The 14,659-nt window shown below is 37.1% G+C and overlaps 2 protein-coding genes across 6 annotated transcripts in view; one reads left to right on the forward strand and one right to left on the reverse strand.

Annotated features, from left to right (window-relative positions):
* Positions 1–4,375: 4,375 nt before the first annotated feature.
* Positions 4,376–8,433, forward strand: LOC118748968. 3 transcript variants are annotated; one of them, XR_004994122.1, is made up of 9 exons: positions 4,378–4,686; positions 4,752–4,876; positions 4,941–5,633; positions 6,358–6,562; positions 6,626–7,289; positions 7,472–7,553; positions 7,606–7,749; positions 7,818–8,074; positions 8,209–8,433. XR_004994122.1 is itself a non-coding variant. In XM_036483738.1 (9 exons), exons 1-8 carry the CDS (start codon positions 4,560–4,562, stop codon positions 7,965–7,967), a joined length of 2,190 nt encoding a protein of 729 aa, XP_036339631.1. In that variant the 5' UTR covers positions 4,378–4,559; the 3' UTR covers positions 7,968–7,994; positions 8,209–8,433. The 3 variants fall into 3 exon arrangements, 2 of the variants coding, with proteins under 2 accessions (XP_036339632.1, XP_036339631.1); XM_036483738.1 differs by having other exon boundaries at positions 7,818–7,994; XM_036483739.1 differs by lacking the exons at positions 7,818–8,074; positions 8,209–8,433 and having other exon boundaries at positions 4,376–4,686; positions 6,626–7,288; positions 7,470–7,553.
* Positions 8,434–9,776: 1,343 nt separating this feature from the next.
* Positions 9,777–14,659, reverse strand: part of LOC118748969 (fumarate hydratase, mitochondrial-like) — a 40,504-nt gene continuing 35,621 nt past the window's right edge. For 2 of the 3 annotated variants that reach the window (XM_036483740.1, XM_036483742.1), the window contains exons 2-5: positions 11,406–11,537; positions 11,142–11,342; positions 10,224–11,028; positions 9,777–10,155 (exon numbers count right to left, since the gene is read on the reverse strand). In XM_036483740.1, the coding sequence (XP_036339633.1) occupies positions 9,893–10,155; positions 10,224–11,028; positions 11,142–11,342; positions 11,406–11,537 (1,401 nt within the window). In that variant the 3' untranslated portion in view covers positions 9,777–9,892. Of the gene's footprint in view, positions 10,156–10,223; positions 11,029–11,141; positions 11,343–11,405; positions 11,538–12,248; positions 12,350–14,659 lie in introns of those variants that run through there. The other variant, XM_036483741.1, reaches the window with a different exon arrangement.

The following is a 14,659-nucleotide window of genomic DNA, read 5'->3' on the forward strand; positions in this document are numbered from 1 at the left end:
TTTCTTTGTTTGTTTTCATTCTTAGGTAGATGTCAAAAACGCTCAGAAATTTACTTTTTTCATTCTTTTTCGATTGCGTGATCTTGTTAGTTTGTTCATGTTACTTTTCGGCGTAATAGCAGGTAAACAGAAATAAAAACAAATTATTGTCGATATGCTGTATGTATACTGTGCTTATCATGATCCAACTACACAAGATCTGACAACATGAAGCAAAATAAAAAAGTAATTTTCTGGCTGATGTTTGTAATTTCGGCGCCATGTTATTTTCTGTGAAAAGTAAACAAAGAATATGAAGACGAAGCATAAAGAAAAAATGCAAGCAATGTTGTGCACATGTTTGTGCTAACCAATTTATTATTTTTGTGCGTGTTTTTTCATCCAATCACCGCGGACTTCATTTTAATTACATTTGCACAAAAAATCACTGAAATAAACCACCGACAAAATACACATAAAGAAAGAAACAAAACATAAATAGCAAACTTCAAAATTACGAGCGTCACACACTTTTTTCTCAATTCCTATTACAAATGGCTGCTTCTCAACCCATGAACCAAAAATACAAGATCACGCGGGCAGGAGCCCGTTAGAATCGCATTTAGGAAAAAAGTTTAACGATTTTGACATTAGCCGTTTGTTAACATTTCTTCGTTGTTTACAATTTGGTGGCTTTTTACTGCAATTTTCTTCATTTTCGCCTGTGACAACGTGTGTACACATAAAATAAAGAATAATTTAATACAACGGCATGATTTATAGAAGAATTTGCATAATAAAAATGATTATTAATGCGTTCAACAATTTCGTGGTTTTCTCCGTTCTCTTCGTTGTTTACTTCTTACAACAAAGATGGCGTCGAGATTTCGGCAGCTAGAAAATAACTTTTTTTCTTTCTTTCCTTACCGCGTGATCTTGTGTCTTTCATTTATGTTCTCAACCGGTCAGATCTGTTCTAAGGTCTAAAATTAGTTTGCTGTGAGAGTCGCCAAACTCGCTCTCTCAGAGTTTGCTGCAACAACAATTGCACGCAGTTTGCCAAACAAAATTTCTGCATAACACCGGCCTAATTGGTTCATGTGTGCTTATACGGTTTGAATACATTACGATGCCATAAAAGTATCAATACTAGTATCAAATCGGCATAGGAAATAAAATATCGCGCGAACGATAACATATGGTCTGATTATGCATACTGCGCATAACTTCGCATAAATTTCGAACTGTAATTTCGTACGTATTTTTTATGTATTTTGTATATATTCCATTACCCAGAAATTAGCAGAACTTTTAAAAACTTAGCGATCTATTGAGTTAAGATTTTGCTTCACATTTTCTTACGTTACATTTCTATTGCACTGGTACAAATGGTTTTGCGAAGTTATGCGAAGTATGCATAATCAGACCTTTAGGGCTGGTTTCTTCAACTCAACTTAACTTAGTTAAAAGCTCAAACTGTCAACGACGGAATGCTTGAAATACAATACCGGCGAACGGCAAACTTCGCCGAATTGGGCGATGCTGTCGTTCACCGTTCGCCCAGCTATTTCGCCTACTTAAGCGAAGCGCACATTGGCGCGATTCTGTCGTTGCGAATCCGCAAGCCCAAAAAATTACAACAATGCTACCCATACATTTTAATGCGCTAGCGCACACTTGCACGATTCCGTCGCCGCGAATTTTTCGAACATTCAATGTTCTCTATTGACGCGTTCGAAACGCGGCTTGCAGCGTTTTGAAGGCGTCAAAGAAGAAGAAGAAAGGTGTCACAGCAATAAAGGCAAAGAAAAAAAAACGTGTAATATACAAAAACTAATAAAAACGTTCGTAATAATAGTATTTTGTACGATTTGGGCACGCCGAGTGTGAAAATACACGAAATAAAGGGAAAATTTAGTGAATTGTACATCGGAAATCGACGCGAAAAAATCGCTCAAGTGTGCGCACGTTTGCGGATTCGAAGTTAACAGCCGAATTCGCAACGTATTCGCAACGACAGAATCGCGCCAATGTGCGCTTCGCTTTAAACAGAATTAGAGCGGCAGCGAAAACAGCTGATCCCATTCGGTCGCCTTTATAATTTGGGTGACCATATTTAGAAAAAACTTAACCATATTTAGAAATGAGGAAATGGTAACAAATATAAATGTAAAACAAAGAAAGATTATTATAAATAATTTGTTTCAACCCAGATTTAACGAATCCACAACTATATTTTTCAAACAACAAAAAAAATCGTGTTTAGGTTGTTTTCTTTTAAAACTTTGAAAGCAAAAAAAAATACGGCCACCGCATTTCGCTTTGGCTGTGTTCAATTTCATATGCTTGCGGATGTTCTAATTTTGACAGCGCGAATTTCGCTGTGGTGAGTTCACCGTTCGCCGCCATTGTATTTCAGATATAACGTAGACGTAGGTTGACGCAGACACGATCTACCTTATGGGATTCGCGTGTTAGCGAAAACTCACCACCGCATGGCGGTGACGTTGCCGTTGCTTCTCTCTCTCTCTATCAACAGTAACTGACATACCTAAACAAAAGCGTTGGGCGGAGCGGTTTCTGACGCTTAGCGTTAGCGCCGAAGTGCCATACCTAAACAAAAGCGTCAACGCTACGTCAAACGCAGAAATAACACCAACAATAAGCATAGGTTTGTTTGTGTGTAACACGAAAATGACAGTTCCGCCCTTTTCTGCAGCCAACTTCAATACCTAACGCCCTGTCAAAATCGGATTTTCCAACCGCTCAGCGTTGACGCCGCGTTGTTTCGGTATTGAGAATGTTTCGGTATGAGAGGCATGAGAATTTTTTGACAGCCAGACAGCGCTGACGCTTTTGTTTAAGTATGGCAGTTAATTTGATATGCTGTTACGTACGCCAACCTACGTTTACGGTACGTCGTTGACTAACTGCGCTTTATGGGCTGTTTTTGCTTACGCGTAAATGTACATTTAGCGCATTTAGCTCTAAATGCTACTCTCAATGTACATTTATCCATACAAAATTCGTCATCTAAATGCAACTAAATGCAACTCAATCTTTGCATTTAGAATCTAAATGCTAAAAGCATCCCTGTGATCTTCCAAAATTTCCACGATTCGAACATGGTTTAATGAGAAAAAGTGGCAACATTGCTTTTTCGAGTATACAACCGCTAGCTGCGTTTCAGTGATCGCCGATCGAGATTTCATTTATTATTTTATATTATTTGGATAAAGAAAAGTTACGCAAATTCAACATCGATATGATGCTGATAGAAATCTGGATTAATTTGTGATCAACTCTGTTTGTTTTGTTTCCTAATTAGGTGTGGAAAATATAATTGGCAGCACCGACAAATGAATATATACACAAACAAATGTTCGGTTATGGTTAAAACAATTCAGGTTTTTGTATTGAATTTTCGGTTTAGAATTTATTTTTCCTTTTCAGTAGGGGTTTTTGCACATTATCTTTTCCGTGAGAATTTATCGTAATGGATACGGATCTGAATAAGCGACTGGAACACGGCTGTTTGTCAAAAGCATACGATTTCGAACTCGCGTAAATGTACATTTGCTAAAGGCCCGTCCACATAAAACTTTGGCGTTGCGTTGGCGTTGGCGTCGCTTCAACAGCTGACTATGAATACATGAATTCAAGTGCAGCCGTCCACATAGCCAAAATTCGGCAACGCTCACGCCAACACAAAGCAAAAAGATGGCCAACTCTCATCTTTTCGCGTGCGTTGCTCGTCAGCTGTTGCAAATAAATAAAATTGTGTGAAATATTTTCCCTTTTTAATCAAGTGCAGGCAAGAAATATCGTTTTTAATGCAATTATTGATATTAAATATTAATTTATCTGTCGTTAGTATGTTAATTTAGTCACCCAAGCATTCGCTGCCAAGCGTTCATTGTAGCAATCATTCTTTTAACGTGCGTTCTGTCAAACCAACGCCAACGCCAAAGCCAACGCGAAAGTCCTATGTGGACCGGCCTTAAATGCGATAGCATGAACGCTCTTCGAAAACATATGTTCGAAAGTGCTAAATGTTGCATTTTAAATGCAGCAAAAACGCTGCATTAAGCCAATTTTATTGACTTAGTCAAGAATAAGCTGTGTAAAACGTAGGCTAACTTCTGACTTAAGTCCAAAAAGTGACTAAACTAAGTTAAGTTGAGTTGGAGAAACCAGCCCATAGAATCACTAATCAGGAAATATACTTAAATAGTATTCTAGTAACAATATGGCTTGTATGAAGATGATATTTATATTGATATTCTTATGATACATTACGCGGTATCGAAAGAAAATACCCATATGAGTACCAATAGTACTGTCACCCTAGTATCGAATACCAATTTACCGAAACAGACTATCGATACCAAGATTATATCAGTAGGATCGCAACATTCCTAATTGCGGTGCAACCCTTCCTTTTATTTTGACGTTTTTTGCGAATTTTTTGATCTTGGAAGCATCGCATTTTCTAAAATACCTCGAGTTTAATACTAATTATAGTGTGTAAATCTATAAATAAAAACAGTAGTTCATGGAGGACAACAAATCGACTTGAAATGTCTCGCAAAGCTCAACCTAATTGCTTGCGGTACTTTTTGTCGGCGCTGCGATCAGACAGCTCGGGCTCTGCCACAGTGGAGGAGCTTGTACGAGCCCTTGTAGAAGTGGGAAACTATGAGAAATGTAATATAAAAATTTTATATATACCTAATTAATATTTTGACCCAAATTTATTTCTTAAACTTTAGCGTTAGCCTCGGAGACTGTGCAAAATGCCATACACGATAAGCTGCTGAAGCCGGCAATAGCAAACAACGCTGGGTCATCGCGTGTTCTCCGCCTACTGCGATTTCCGAAAATAGACGAAATAAAGGTACCTCTTTTTAACCTAAGTGGTGAAGTAAACGGCTTAGTTATACACACAGTGTTTTTTACAGAACGATGTCTCCCATGACTTCTATTGCTTTGAGTGCCACTTGCCTGGCTCATTGACGCATTGCCGTCAATGCCCACGCTCATTTCATCGTCTATGCTTTCGCAAAGATCCAGAAAGACCCAACTATCCAGTACCTTCCGGAAAATTTCAAAAGAATCGTCCACCAGCATTCAGCTCTGATACAGAGACTGACTCTGATGCAGAAGGCACTGTACACGGATCTACATCTTTTGGCTATGAGAGCGATGTGCGTGCTTCATCTTCCTTGCAACAACAGGATCTAAGTTCAATAAATTGTTGGCCGCAGCAACGATTTCTAGAAGAAGTTACAGTTGACAGCACATCATCGCCTGTGCAAGCAGTTTTTCACCGAGCGGAGGGAGTATCAAGTGCAACCAATTTAAATAGCGGCAACAAAATGGACGTAGATGAGTTTGATACAGAGTCCAAAACCAAAGTAGAAGTGGTTTGTTTGGGCGAAGTTCGTCCACCCACGCGGAAACGTCGGCGGACAATTACCTCAAATGTGTCGTATAAAAGTGAAATGTGCCCAAGTGAAGAAACAGAGCCTGATTTAGATTTGTGTACATGCTGTCGTTTGTTAAAAACAGCAGAGCTGCGCCATCCACCCAATATGCAACCAGACGAACTATGTTATCTGATAGATTTTACATTTGAGCGGAATCGCTCTTGGGTAGGTGATTCTTTTTCTCGTTTATTAATACACTAAGGGCCGTATTCTGAAATAACCTTTAGCTTTAAATCTCACTTTATATTTAAAGGTTGGATTAGAAATAAAGCTAAAAAAAAGTTAAGCTTTTCGATTATCGGTTTTTGACGTATGTATGTTTCTTGGTTGTAAACCAATTTAAAACCGATAATAAAATGCTTTCCTTTAGATGCAATCATAAATTTTAATGCAACCTTTAAATAGAAAGTGAGCTTTAAAGTTACAGGTTACTTGAGAAAACCTTTTCCGCAACTTGTTTACACTAACGTTGTTGCAACAACATAACTTTTTGGAGAAAACCCTGGAGTGACATTCATTGGCCCGATATTTAATCTGGGCCATGCCCAGTACTTAGAATTAGAAAAATTAGAATTTAATGGGGTTGAGACTCACTTGGAACACAATAAAAGCATAAACGGACGGCGGCGTTGATCCGGATCAATTCGGGAATTAACTGCAGTTGATCCGGATTAAGTCTGAGTTAATCCGGATCAACGCTGCCGTCTGTTTAAGCTTTTAGAGAACCTACCTGCCACTTCAGAGCACTTAACTTTAGTCGCTAATCATAATAAATGTATATTTTAAATTCAATATGGTTGATCACAGACAAACAAAGTGAGATTGCATTGCTCTCCATAATCGACCCAAAAGATACACAATTTGAATAACTGAATTTATTTATTTTTAGGTTGCACACGATGTATTAAGCTATTTCGAATCGACAAAATTACCAAGCCAATTGATATCGATTGTTTCGAAATTGCTCTTTAAATTCCCTGATAAGAGTCTTGACGGCATATCAGCTAAACTTAAATCGTTGCAGTATAATCTGCTAACTGAATTTTTTGTGGACATCCTCGACTTGCAGCATAATATAGGCATCTTTTTTGGCCGTAAGTTGCCTAATCATACAAATGTTTTGGTTGATTGCATGTAAAAATTGGATTAATCCTTAGCTAATGGTACGGATATGGAGGCTTCGAAATGGTTGGTGCGTGACATAGGATACGATTTGGCTGAAATCCGTCGTTGTCCTGACTGTTTTCGTCATTCACACGAAAAACATTCAAGTGTTTGGTTTGCTAAGCCATGCGTTCAACGGCATGAATTGGTTTTTGCCAAGCATAGTGGTTTCTCCTATTGGCCTGCAAAAGTTATACGTCTTCTGCCAAATAATAAGTATGATGTCCGTTTCTTTGGAGGCAATCATTCGCGAGCGCTCATCGAATCGCGTTTGATTCGCTCAATCGACACAGATATTAAGTCGTTAAAAATTGGTAATAAACCGGCTATTAAAAAAGCTCTGGAGGAATTGCGCATACATCAGGTTCTGTCCGCATATCCGCCTAGTATATTTTCTTTTCACGCAAACAAAAGCGAAATGGAGCAAATCATAAGAAACGCTTTGCAGAGAACAGCAGATCAATTCATGGTAAACTCATCTAAGGGAAGAAAGCTTCCGACACGTCGTCAAACAATTTGTAATACAATGTCAACAGTCAGAATGGACGCTTTTTTGGATATCTCAGGCGATGTCATATCGTTGCCCGGGGCGGATCCTCCGATACTAAGTGATAGCGGATTTCTTAACGATACAGAGACTAGATTAAGGGAAAAAAGGTTTTCATATGCTTTTCTCGATTTCCTAGTTATATAATGGCAATTCATGTATACGCATAAATGACTAGTAACCATGTAAACCTCGTAAATTTTCGAAGTGTACGCAGTTAGGAGGCATTTATGCGTTTCCATGAATACCCATATTATTTGATATACATATCGTGTGGTTTAAATATTTTTAGAGCTCATGGCAATCTAAAGAAGGCACCGAAACGATTAACACGTTCCGCCAATACATTAGTGAGTGCTGCAGATCTTAAACAGGTAAACGAAATAGCAATCTAAAAATGTTTATATATCAGTCGACAAATTCCAGGTACAAGATCAACTTGATGAGGCCTTAAAGTTGGTTTCAGCAACACAGAGGAAGAATGAAAAGTTGCTTGCAAACATAGAAAAACTTAAGGAATCGATAAAGAAACACGAACATGAAAAGAAAATTCTTAAGCGAAAGCAATGGGTATAAAAACACAATATAAACAAATATACGATACATGTGTACTTAGTTATGGTTTTAACTCTTTCCAGTGTTATTGGTGTCTCAATGAAGCGATATACTTGTGTTGTTTTCGTGCTGCATATTGTTCGCAAGTTTGCCAATCACGTCACTGGAAGGATGGACATAGTAAAGTTTGTAGGAATCAAACAGATCAACGCCAAGCTACTTCCACAACATGAAATTGCAATAGAAACGGGTCTTCCATTGTTAAGTTTTTAAGCAATTTTTTATAATTGCTTTGACCAAGTTGTGCCCATATTAAGTTTTGCTGAATTACTCTTAAACAGTACTATTTTTTATAAGTTTTACATATGTTTTAATGAAATATCATTAGCTAAAGTGTAGTTTAAAAACTTTTTAATTTAGTTTGTGAATTTATATTTTGTTTTGTTACTTGACACTTTTTTTTATAATTTGAAGGAGGACCGATCGGGTTTAACTCTTCGCACACATGCGGTAAACATCACTAAAAAGCCAAGCAAACAAATCAAAAGATCACGGATTGACTTCAAATATACAACGTTATATACATAAATAATAATATGGATACTATGTAGATTTAGTGAAAACATATTAATAAAAAGAAATGTGAATTGAATTTAAAAAATAAAGAGGTTGATAAACGACAAAAAGAACGCATGCAAATTTTCGTTGAACTCTTTTGGATTTTTTAACAGCATTCCTGAGCCTTATAATAGAGGTTTTGGGCTTTTCGAGTTGCAATCACAACCGCAGTGTTGCGCGAATTATTCTAGCAACGTATTGTCAGTTGGGCAGTTGCAATTTTTCATCAGTACAGCAGTAATACCGCTTTTATTATGTGCATCGCACAGGCCCTTTATGTACAGGGTTCGATCTTTTCTCAACCCCGCGTATACTCTTCGTGAGTTCTGCCACAATAAAATAATCTCCCTAAAATCGCATGCATATGTACACAGTTTAAATTTTAGATTTTTATGGACAGGATAATTGAGGTTGCGTCGCCATCCATAATCGACCCATCCGTTGATTTTTTGCAATATTTTTTGTTGACGGTGTTTTGGTGAAATTTTGCAGAATTTTCATATTTTTTGCTCAAAGTCCGAATTTGAATTTATATGGTGTTTTTTTAAGTAATCAGCTCTAATTGAATAAAAAATAATAAACATTACATAAGCTAAAGATAAATAGCCAAAACGTGTTAAAAATCGCGTCCCAATTTATATTTGGGTCACTGTATGTTCAGTGGAACTAAACTCCTTAATTTGAAATAAATTACTTAAAATTTAACTGGATATCGCAATCTTTAGTTGCGTTCCAGATGCTTCACGATTTGCAGGTTTTTATAGGAAGCCGTTCCAGGTGACCACCTTCCATAAGATTTATTAATGGAGAAAACATCTTTTCCTGCAAATCCTGTAAAACCTGCAAATCGTGAAGCATCTGGAACGCAACTTTTATTAAAAGCCGAAAGAAGAATCTCTGACGTTTACTGAAAAAAAAAAAATCATTCAAATCTTGGCCGCGACTACGCTATAAGTTGTCCATTTTCAATACTCTTTCCAGCATTGCGCGAATAATGTTAGCTTCTAAGTTTTGAATCATAGTTGGCTTTTCGACGAAGGCTTCTGACTTCCAGTGTTGTGATATCACACTATAACTTGCTGATGCCTAATGTTGCCAACATCACTTGTTTCAATTTCATGCAATAAATAGGCGGGGCTTAGTAGTGCCGCTACAACAACAACCACAACAATAACAGTTATCATGGTTCGGTACCGCTCGTTATTTACGGTTATGTTCCGCCTGCGGCCAACATTTGAATGAAATTATTTTTAAGGCGTAAATATCAGTGATTGTTGTAATCATGATAAAAATATCATATATGTTTTTATCATGGTTGTAATAGTATAGATTCGGAAGTGCAGTTCTCGTTTGAGTATTTTATTTAAATTAAAAAACCAAGGTCTAGATGTACATACATATGTATGTATGTGAATTGATCAAACTTTGATTGCGTTTTCTCACAAAATTTTAATTTTGATATATTTCCTCTTTCTCACAGCACAGATCGTTTTTAATTTATGTTATTTAATACCAAACTTTAATTTAACATGTCAAATTTTTATTTCGGACCTAACATCTCTGCTGGCTTGACCCATTGCTCAAATTGTTCGGCGGTCAGGTAGCCTAGGTTGATGGCCTCTTCTTTCAAAGTGGTTCCATTCTTGTGGGCAGTCTTGGCAATTTTGGCAGCTTTGTCGTAGCCGATATGTGGATTCAATGCAGTGACCAACATCAATGATTCAGCCATGATTTTTCCAATGCGTTCGCGATTCGCCTGTATGCCATTGACGCAATTGGACGTAAATGTGCGGGAGCCGTCAGCTTTAATTTGAATGAAAAGATAAAATGTAGATTTTTTAACTTTAAACAAATATCTAGGTTTAACTTACAGAGCAAGCGAATGGAACGCAAAACATTCGATACGATCAATGGTTTGAAAACGTTCAACTCGAAATGTCCATTGGAACCGCCTATGGTGACTGCCACGTGATTGCCCATCACTTGCGCAGCCAACATTGTAAGTGATTCACATTGTGTTGGATTTACTTTGCCTGGCATAATCGAGCTGCCCGGCTCGTTTTCGGGCAGCATTAATTCGCCCAATCCGCAACGTGGCCCGGAGCCAAGGAAACGAATATCGTTGCCAATCTTCATTAGACTAACAGCGATCGTATTTAAAACACCATGCACCTCCACCATGGCGTCGCGTGCTGCTAACGCTTCGAACTTGTTAGGCGCTGATACGAAAGGCAACTTAGTAAGTTCTGCAATACGCGCCGCACACTTCTCCGCAAATCCAATGCGCGTGTTCAGGCCAGTACCGACAGCAGTGCCGCCCAATGCCAACTCGTATACGCGTGGCAAAACAGCGTCGATGCGATCGAGCGCATACGCCGTTTGCTGAGCGTAGGCACTGAACTCTTGGCCCAATGTTAACGGGACTGCATCCATGGTGTGTGTACGGCCAATCTTGATGATGTCCTTGAATTCCGCAGATTTGGCTTTAAGCGCATCATGCAAGATCTTAATGGCGGGTTTCAGATTATTATTCAGTTCCAGGGCGACGGAAATATGAATGGCAGTGGGAAAGGTGTCATTCGAACTCTGCGACTTGTTCACATGATCGTTGGGGTGAACTGGTGTTTTTGAGCCTAATTCACCACCCAATAGCTCAATAGCGCGATTGCTAATCACCTAAATAGCAGGTACAATACAAACAATTTTGATAAGCGTTAGTGCACCAAAAGAAATAATGAACATAATTAATCAAAAAGCGACTTCAGTGCTTATTTTCACATATTGCTTACCTCATTCACATTCATGTTGGTTTGTGTGCCTGAACCTGTCTGCCAAATAACCAAGGGAAAGTGATCTTCATACAATTTTCCTGATATAACGTCATCGGCAGCTTTTGAAATGGCATCACTGACCTTGGGATCCAGCCCGAACTCCTTGTTTACCTCGGCGGCAGCTTTTTTTAAAATTCCCATGGCTTGAATAACCGGTTGCTGAAAAGATTGTAAGGAAAAAAAATTAGTTCAAATGCTGTAAATAAATATAAATAAACCTACCGGCATACGCTCGGATGATCCACCAATGGGAAAATTTAATTTGGACCGCATTGTTTGAGCGCCATAATACTTGTCAGCGGGCACTTTTAGTTCACCAAATGTGTCTGACTCTGTGCGAAAAGCTCCCGATGCCTGTAAAATAGAATCGTATGAATTATGCTAATGCTGCATACTATATATGTCGCTCATTTAGTACAATAGTGTCATAATCCAAAAAATACAAATATTGGGCTAAGTATGCAGAAACTTCGTCTTCTATGGTGTGTAAAAATATCATTGTTGTATCAATTACGAGTATCTCACTAGAAGAAAAGACCTATTCCTTTTTACCATGATACAAAAATTTGAAGGTAAAACCGCTGAAAGGCTTTTGCTTGGAATTTGAGTTGCTCTGAAAATTTCAATTTTATAAAGTAGACAAACTTCAAAAAATATATTGGGCCGTATGAATAAAAACTGAGCAATTGCTTTTTCTTAAAATTTCATACCTGTTACTTCACTTTTGTTTGAATAAATCGCGTAAAAGGTCTGAAATATTAAGAAAAAGCAATTGCTTATTTTTATTCATACGGCCCGGCCCATTATGGCCGACGAATTGAGTGAGCGGTTTTACCTTTAAATATTTGTATCATGCTTTTTACTATGGGAGTGTGTATATATGTATATGTAAATTAAAAACTTTAAAGCGGTTTTTCTCAAGTTTCACTTTGTTGAGTTATGACACCATTGAAGTAAATGAGCGACATGTTTGTGTGTCTCTATTTGTATTAAATATACTTATGTAAATATTTAGAATAGTATAAAATATTCGCGGATTTGCTAATACTGATTTTTTCCACGTACCATTGTAGCAATGTACTGTATTGCAGCGCAGTCGTTCATCAACTAAATTGCTAGCACGTCGGGAAACAGTTTGATGTATTTTATTATACTTATGTTGCTGAAAAGTGTAGATAAGCCAGCAAAGAATTAAGTTTCGTGGTTTTGGTTATCATTTTTGTGCAAGAGAGCGATATAATTGTAATGAAGTCTGTATTATGCAAATAGGCTTAGGGGCCTGACTGAGGAACAACAGCGGGGCGACGAATAGCTGTTACCCAAGTTGTTTTGAAAAATAGAAGGGACCTTTATAGATTTTACGCAGAATGTATTTTAGTGTTAATTTTCTACATATTTTATTTAAATTTTATTAATTAGTCCGCGATCCGAGGCGATTTTGTTCAAAATTTTTACTTAAGCTGCAACAGTTTAGAAGTTAAGATATACTTGTATGTGTCTACGGACACGATTTGAAGAAACGTTTCAATTAATCAGTTTGTTTTTAGAGTGAAAAATATAAAGTTTCTGAGAATTAGTAAAGCATAATCACAGTGGACGATAAAATAGCTATGAAGTCGGCTAAGCTACTATCTCGACAAATTATGCATAATTTTATTTACTGTTAACTGTAGCGCGAAGAAGCGACGCGCTCATACATATTTCGAATTGAGCAAAGTTATCTCAGACTCGCCTTTGATAGACGAACTGTATGTTTTCGTATAGTCGTATAAAATAGATAAGAAATATATGGGCATTTCCTTGCGCTTTGAATACTGGTGTTGGGAAACTCGATGAAAAGGAAGTCATAACGGACGTGAAAAAACATAAGTGTTTTCAGAATACATGAAAAATTAACCCAAACTCTGCGAATCCTGAGAGAGTTTCCTTTCTTAAACGTTCTTTAAATAAAGTTAAATTACGGACCAATACAACCAAATCACATTTAATCAGAACTACTTAGTTCTTGATTTTATTTTAAATTAAAATGCGGCGGCGGAAGACGTGGGTATGGTGAGTAGTACTATCCACCTGAAATTTTTAAAGGTGGGTAATTACCCATAAGTCCAACTGAAAATCCTGTTTTAACCACACCTGAAGAGTATTTTCGGAAGATATATTATGAAATTTTTGACAAAGTTTGACAAGTAGATTTGATACTGAATCGGCAACGTTTTTTAAAACTTTAGAAAAGTTCATTATTTGTGAGACAGTAGATTTGAAGAAAATGTCACGTTTTAGAACGGTGATTTTGACGAATGCAAACTCTATAGCGATAAATATATGGCTCTGTGCATAATGAGGCGTACAGAGCAAAATCCAAGGTCCGTGAAAGATGTTGTGCAATTTTTGCGTGAAATTGTGTGTGGGACTTGTTAATGAATTGGTACGCTTCATTAGATTACTTGTTACAACTCCAGAGTCTTCATGCTCTAACGAGAGGAGCTTTTCTGTTTTACGTAAGGTGAAAAATTATTTGTGCTCGACAATGCACCAAAACCGGCTCAACCATGTAGCAATATTGCATTCTTATCCATGAACTCATGAACGACTTCATTTCTCGAAATTCAAAACGAATGGCCGTGTTTTTACTGCAGAAAAGAAATTTTTTCGAAATTTGTTTAAATGATGATTTCCATGAAATATATATATGTATATATACATATGTACATTAGCGTGGGCCGAAAATCCACTTTTTTAGAATGTTGATTGGTAATAGCAAAAATATGGTTCATATGGCTCTAAAAACAATCTGTGTAAAAGATGAAAGTTTTTGGTCAATATCTTCTGCTCGCCCAAGTCCATCAAAGTTCAAGTGGTAAAAATTTTCCAAAAGGTCCATACACGAAATTATGTAGGCCTAATACTTTCCAAGATAATTGAAATTTTAAATTTTTTTTGCGCATATTGAACTTCGATGGACTTGGGCGAGCCTAAGATATTGTCCAAAAATTGTCATCTTTTACACAGATTGTTTTCAGAGCAACATGAACCATATTTTTGCTATTACGAATCAAAATTCTAAAAAAAACGGATTTTTAGCCCACGCTAATGTAAAACAATACGTTTTTCTAACGAAATCTGTTAACCTTCTCAATTAGATCGGCAACCAATTTTTTTTTTTACCTGAATACTCTTGCCACCAGCAGAACTACCCACCCGGGCACAGGACGTTTCCCCACCCCTGAACGGATGTGACAAATTTTTCCCCCATACAATATTTTTACTTATAATACATATCGTCACCTTAATTTGCAAAGGCCCAAACCAAAAAGTTTTTATTTTACCAAAATCTATGAAAAGCAGGGACCGCAAATAACGATTATCCTTTGAAATTTCAACTCAAAAAATCACGCGGAAAGAAAAAAACAAAACAAAAATAAAACTTAAAACGTAACGATTATTTTCCGAGGAAAAAATAAAACTTAAAACGTAAC

This window comes from Rhagoletis pomonella, unplaced genomic scaffold (genome assembly GCF_013731165.1).
Source record: "Rhagoletis pomonella isolate Grant_MI unplaced genomic scaffold, Rhpom_1.0 Rhpom_scaffold_00013, whole genome shotgun sequence".
Lineage (NCBI taxonomy): Eukaryota > Metazoa > Arthropoda > Insecta > Diptera > Tephritidae > Rhagoletis > Rhagoletis pomonella.

What these genes read in the sequence shown, in the direction of transcription:
- LOC118748968 (XM_036483738.1), top strand. Translation starts at nt 4,560, where the DNA reads ATGTCTCGCAAAGCTCAACCTAATTGCTTGCGGTACTTTTTGTCGGCG. An exon ending in AGTGGGAAACTATGAGAAAT is followed by an intron (nt 4,687 to 4,751) that starts GTAATATAAAAA and finishes CTTAAACTTTAG; the next exon opens with CGTTAGCCTCGGAGACTGTG. An exon ending in ACTAGATTAAGGGAAAAAAG is followed by an intron (nt 7,290 to 7,471) that starts GTTTTCATATGC and finishes AAATATTTTTAG; the next exon opens with AGCTCATGGCAATCTAAAGA.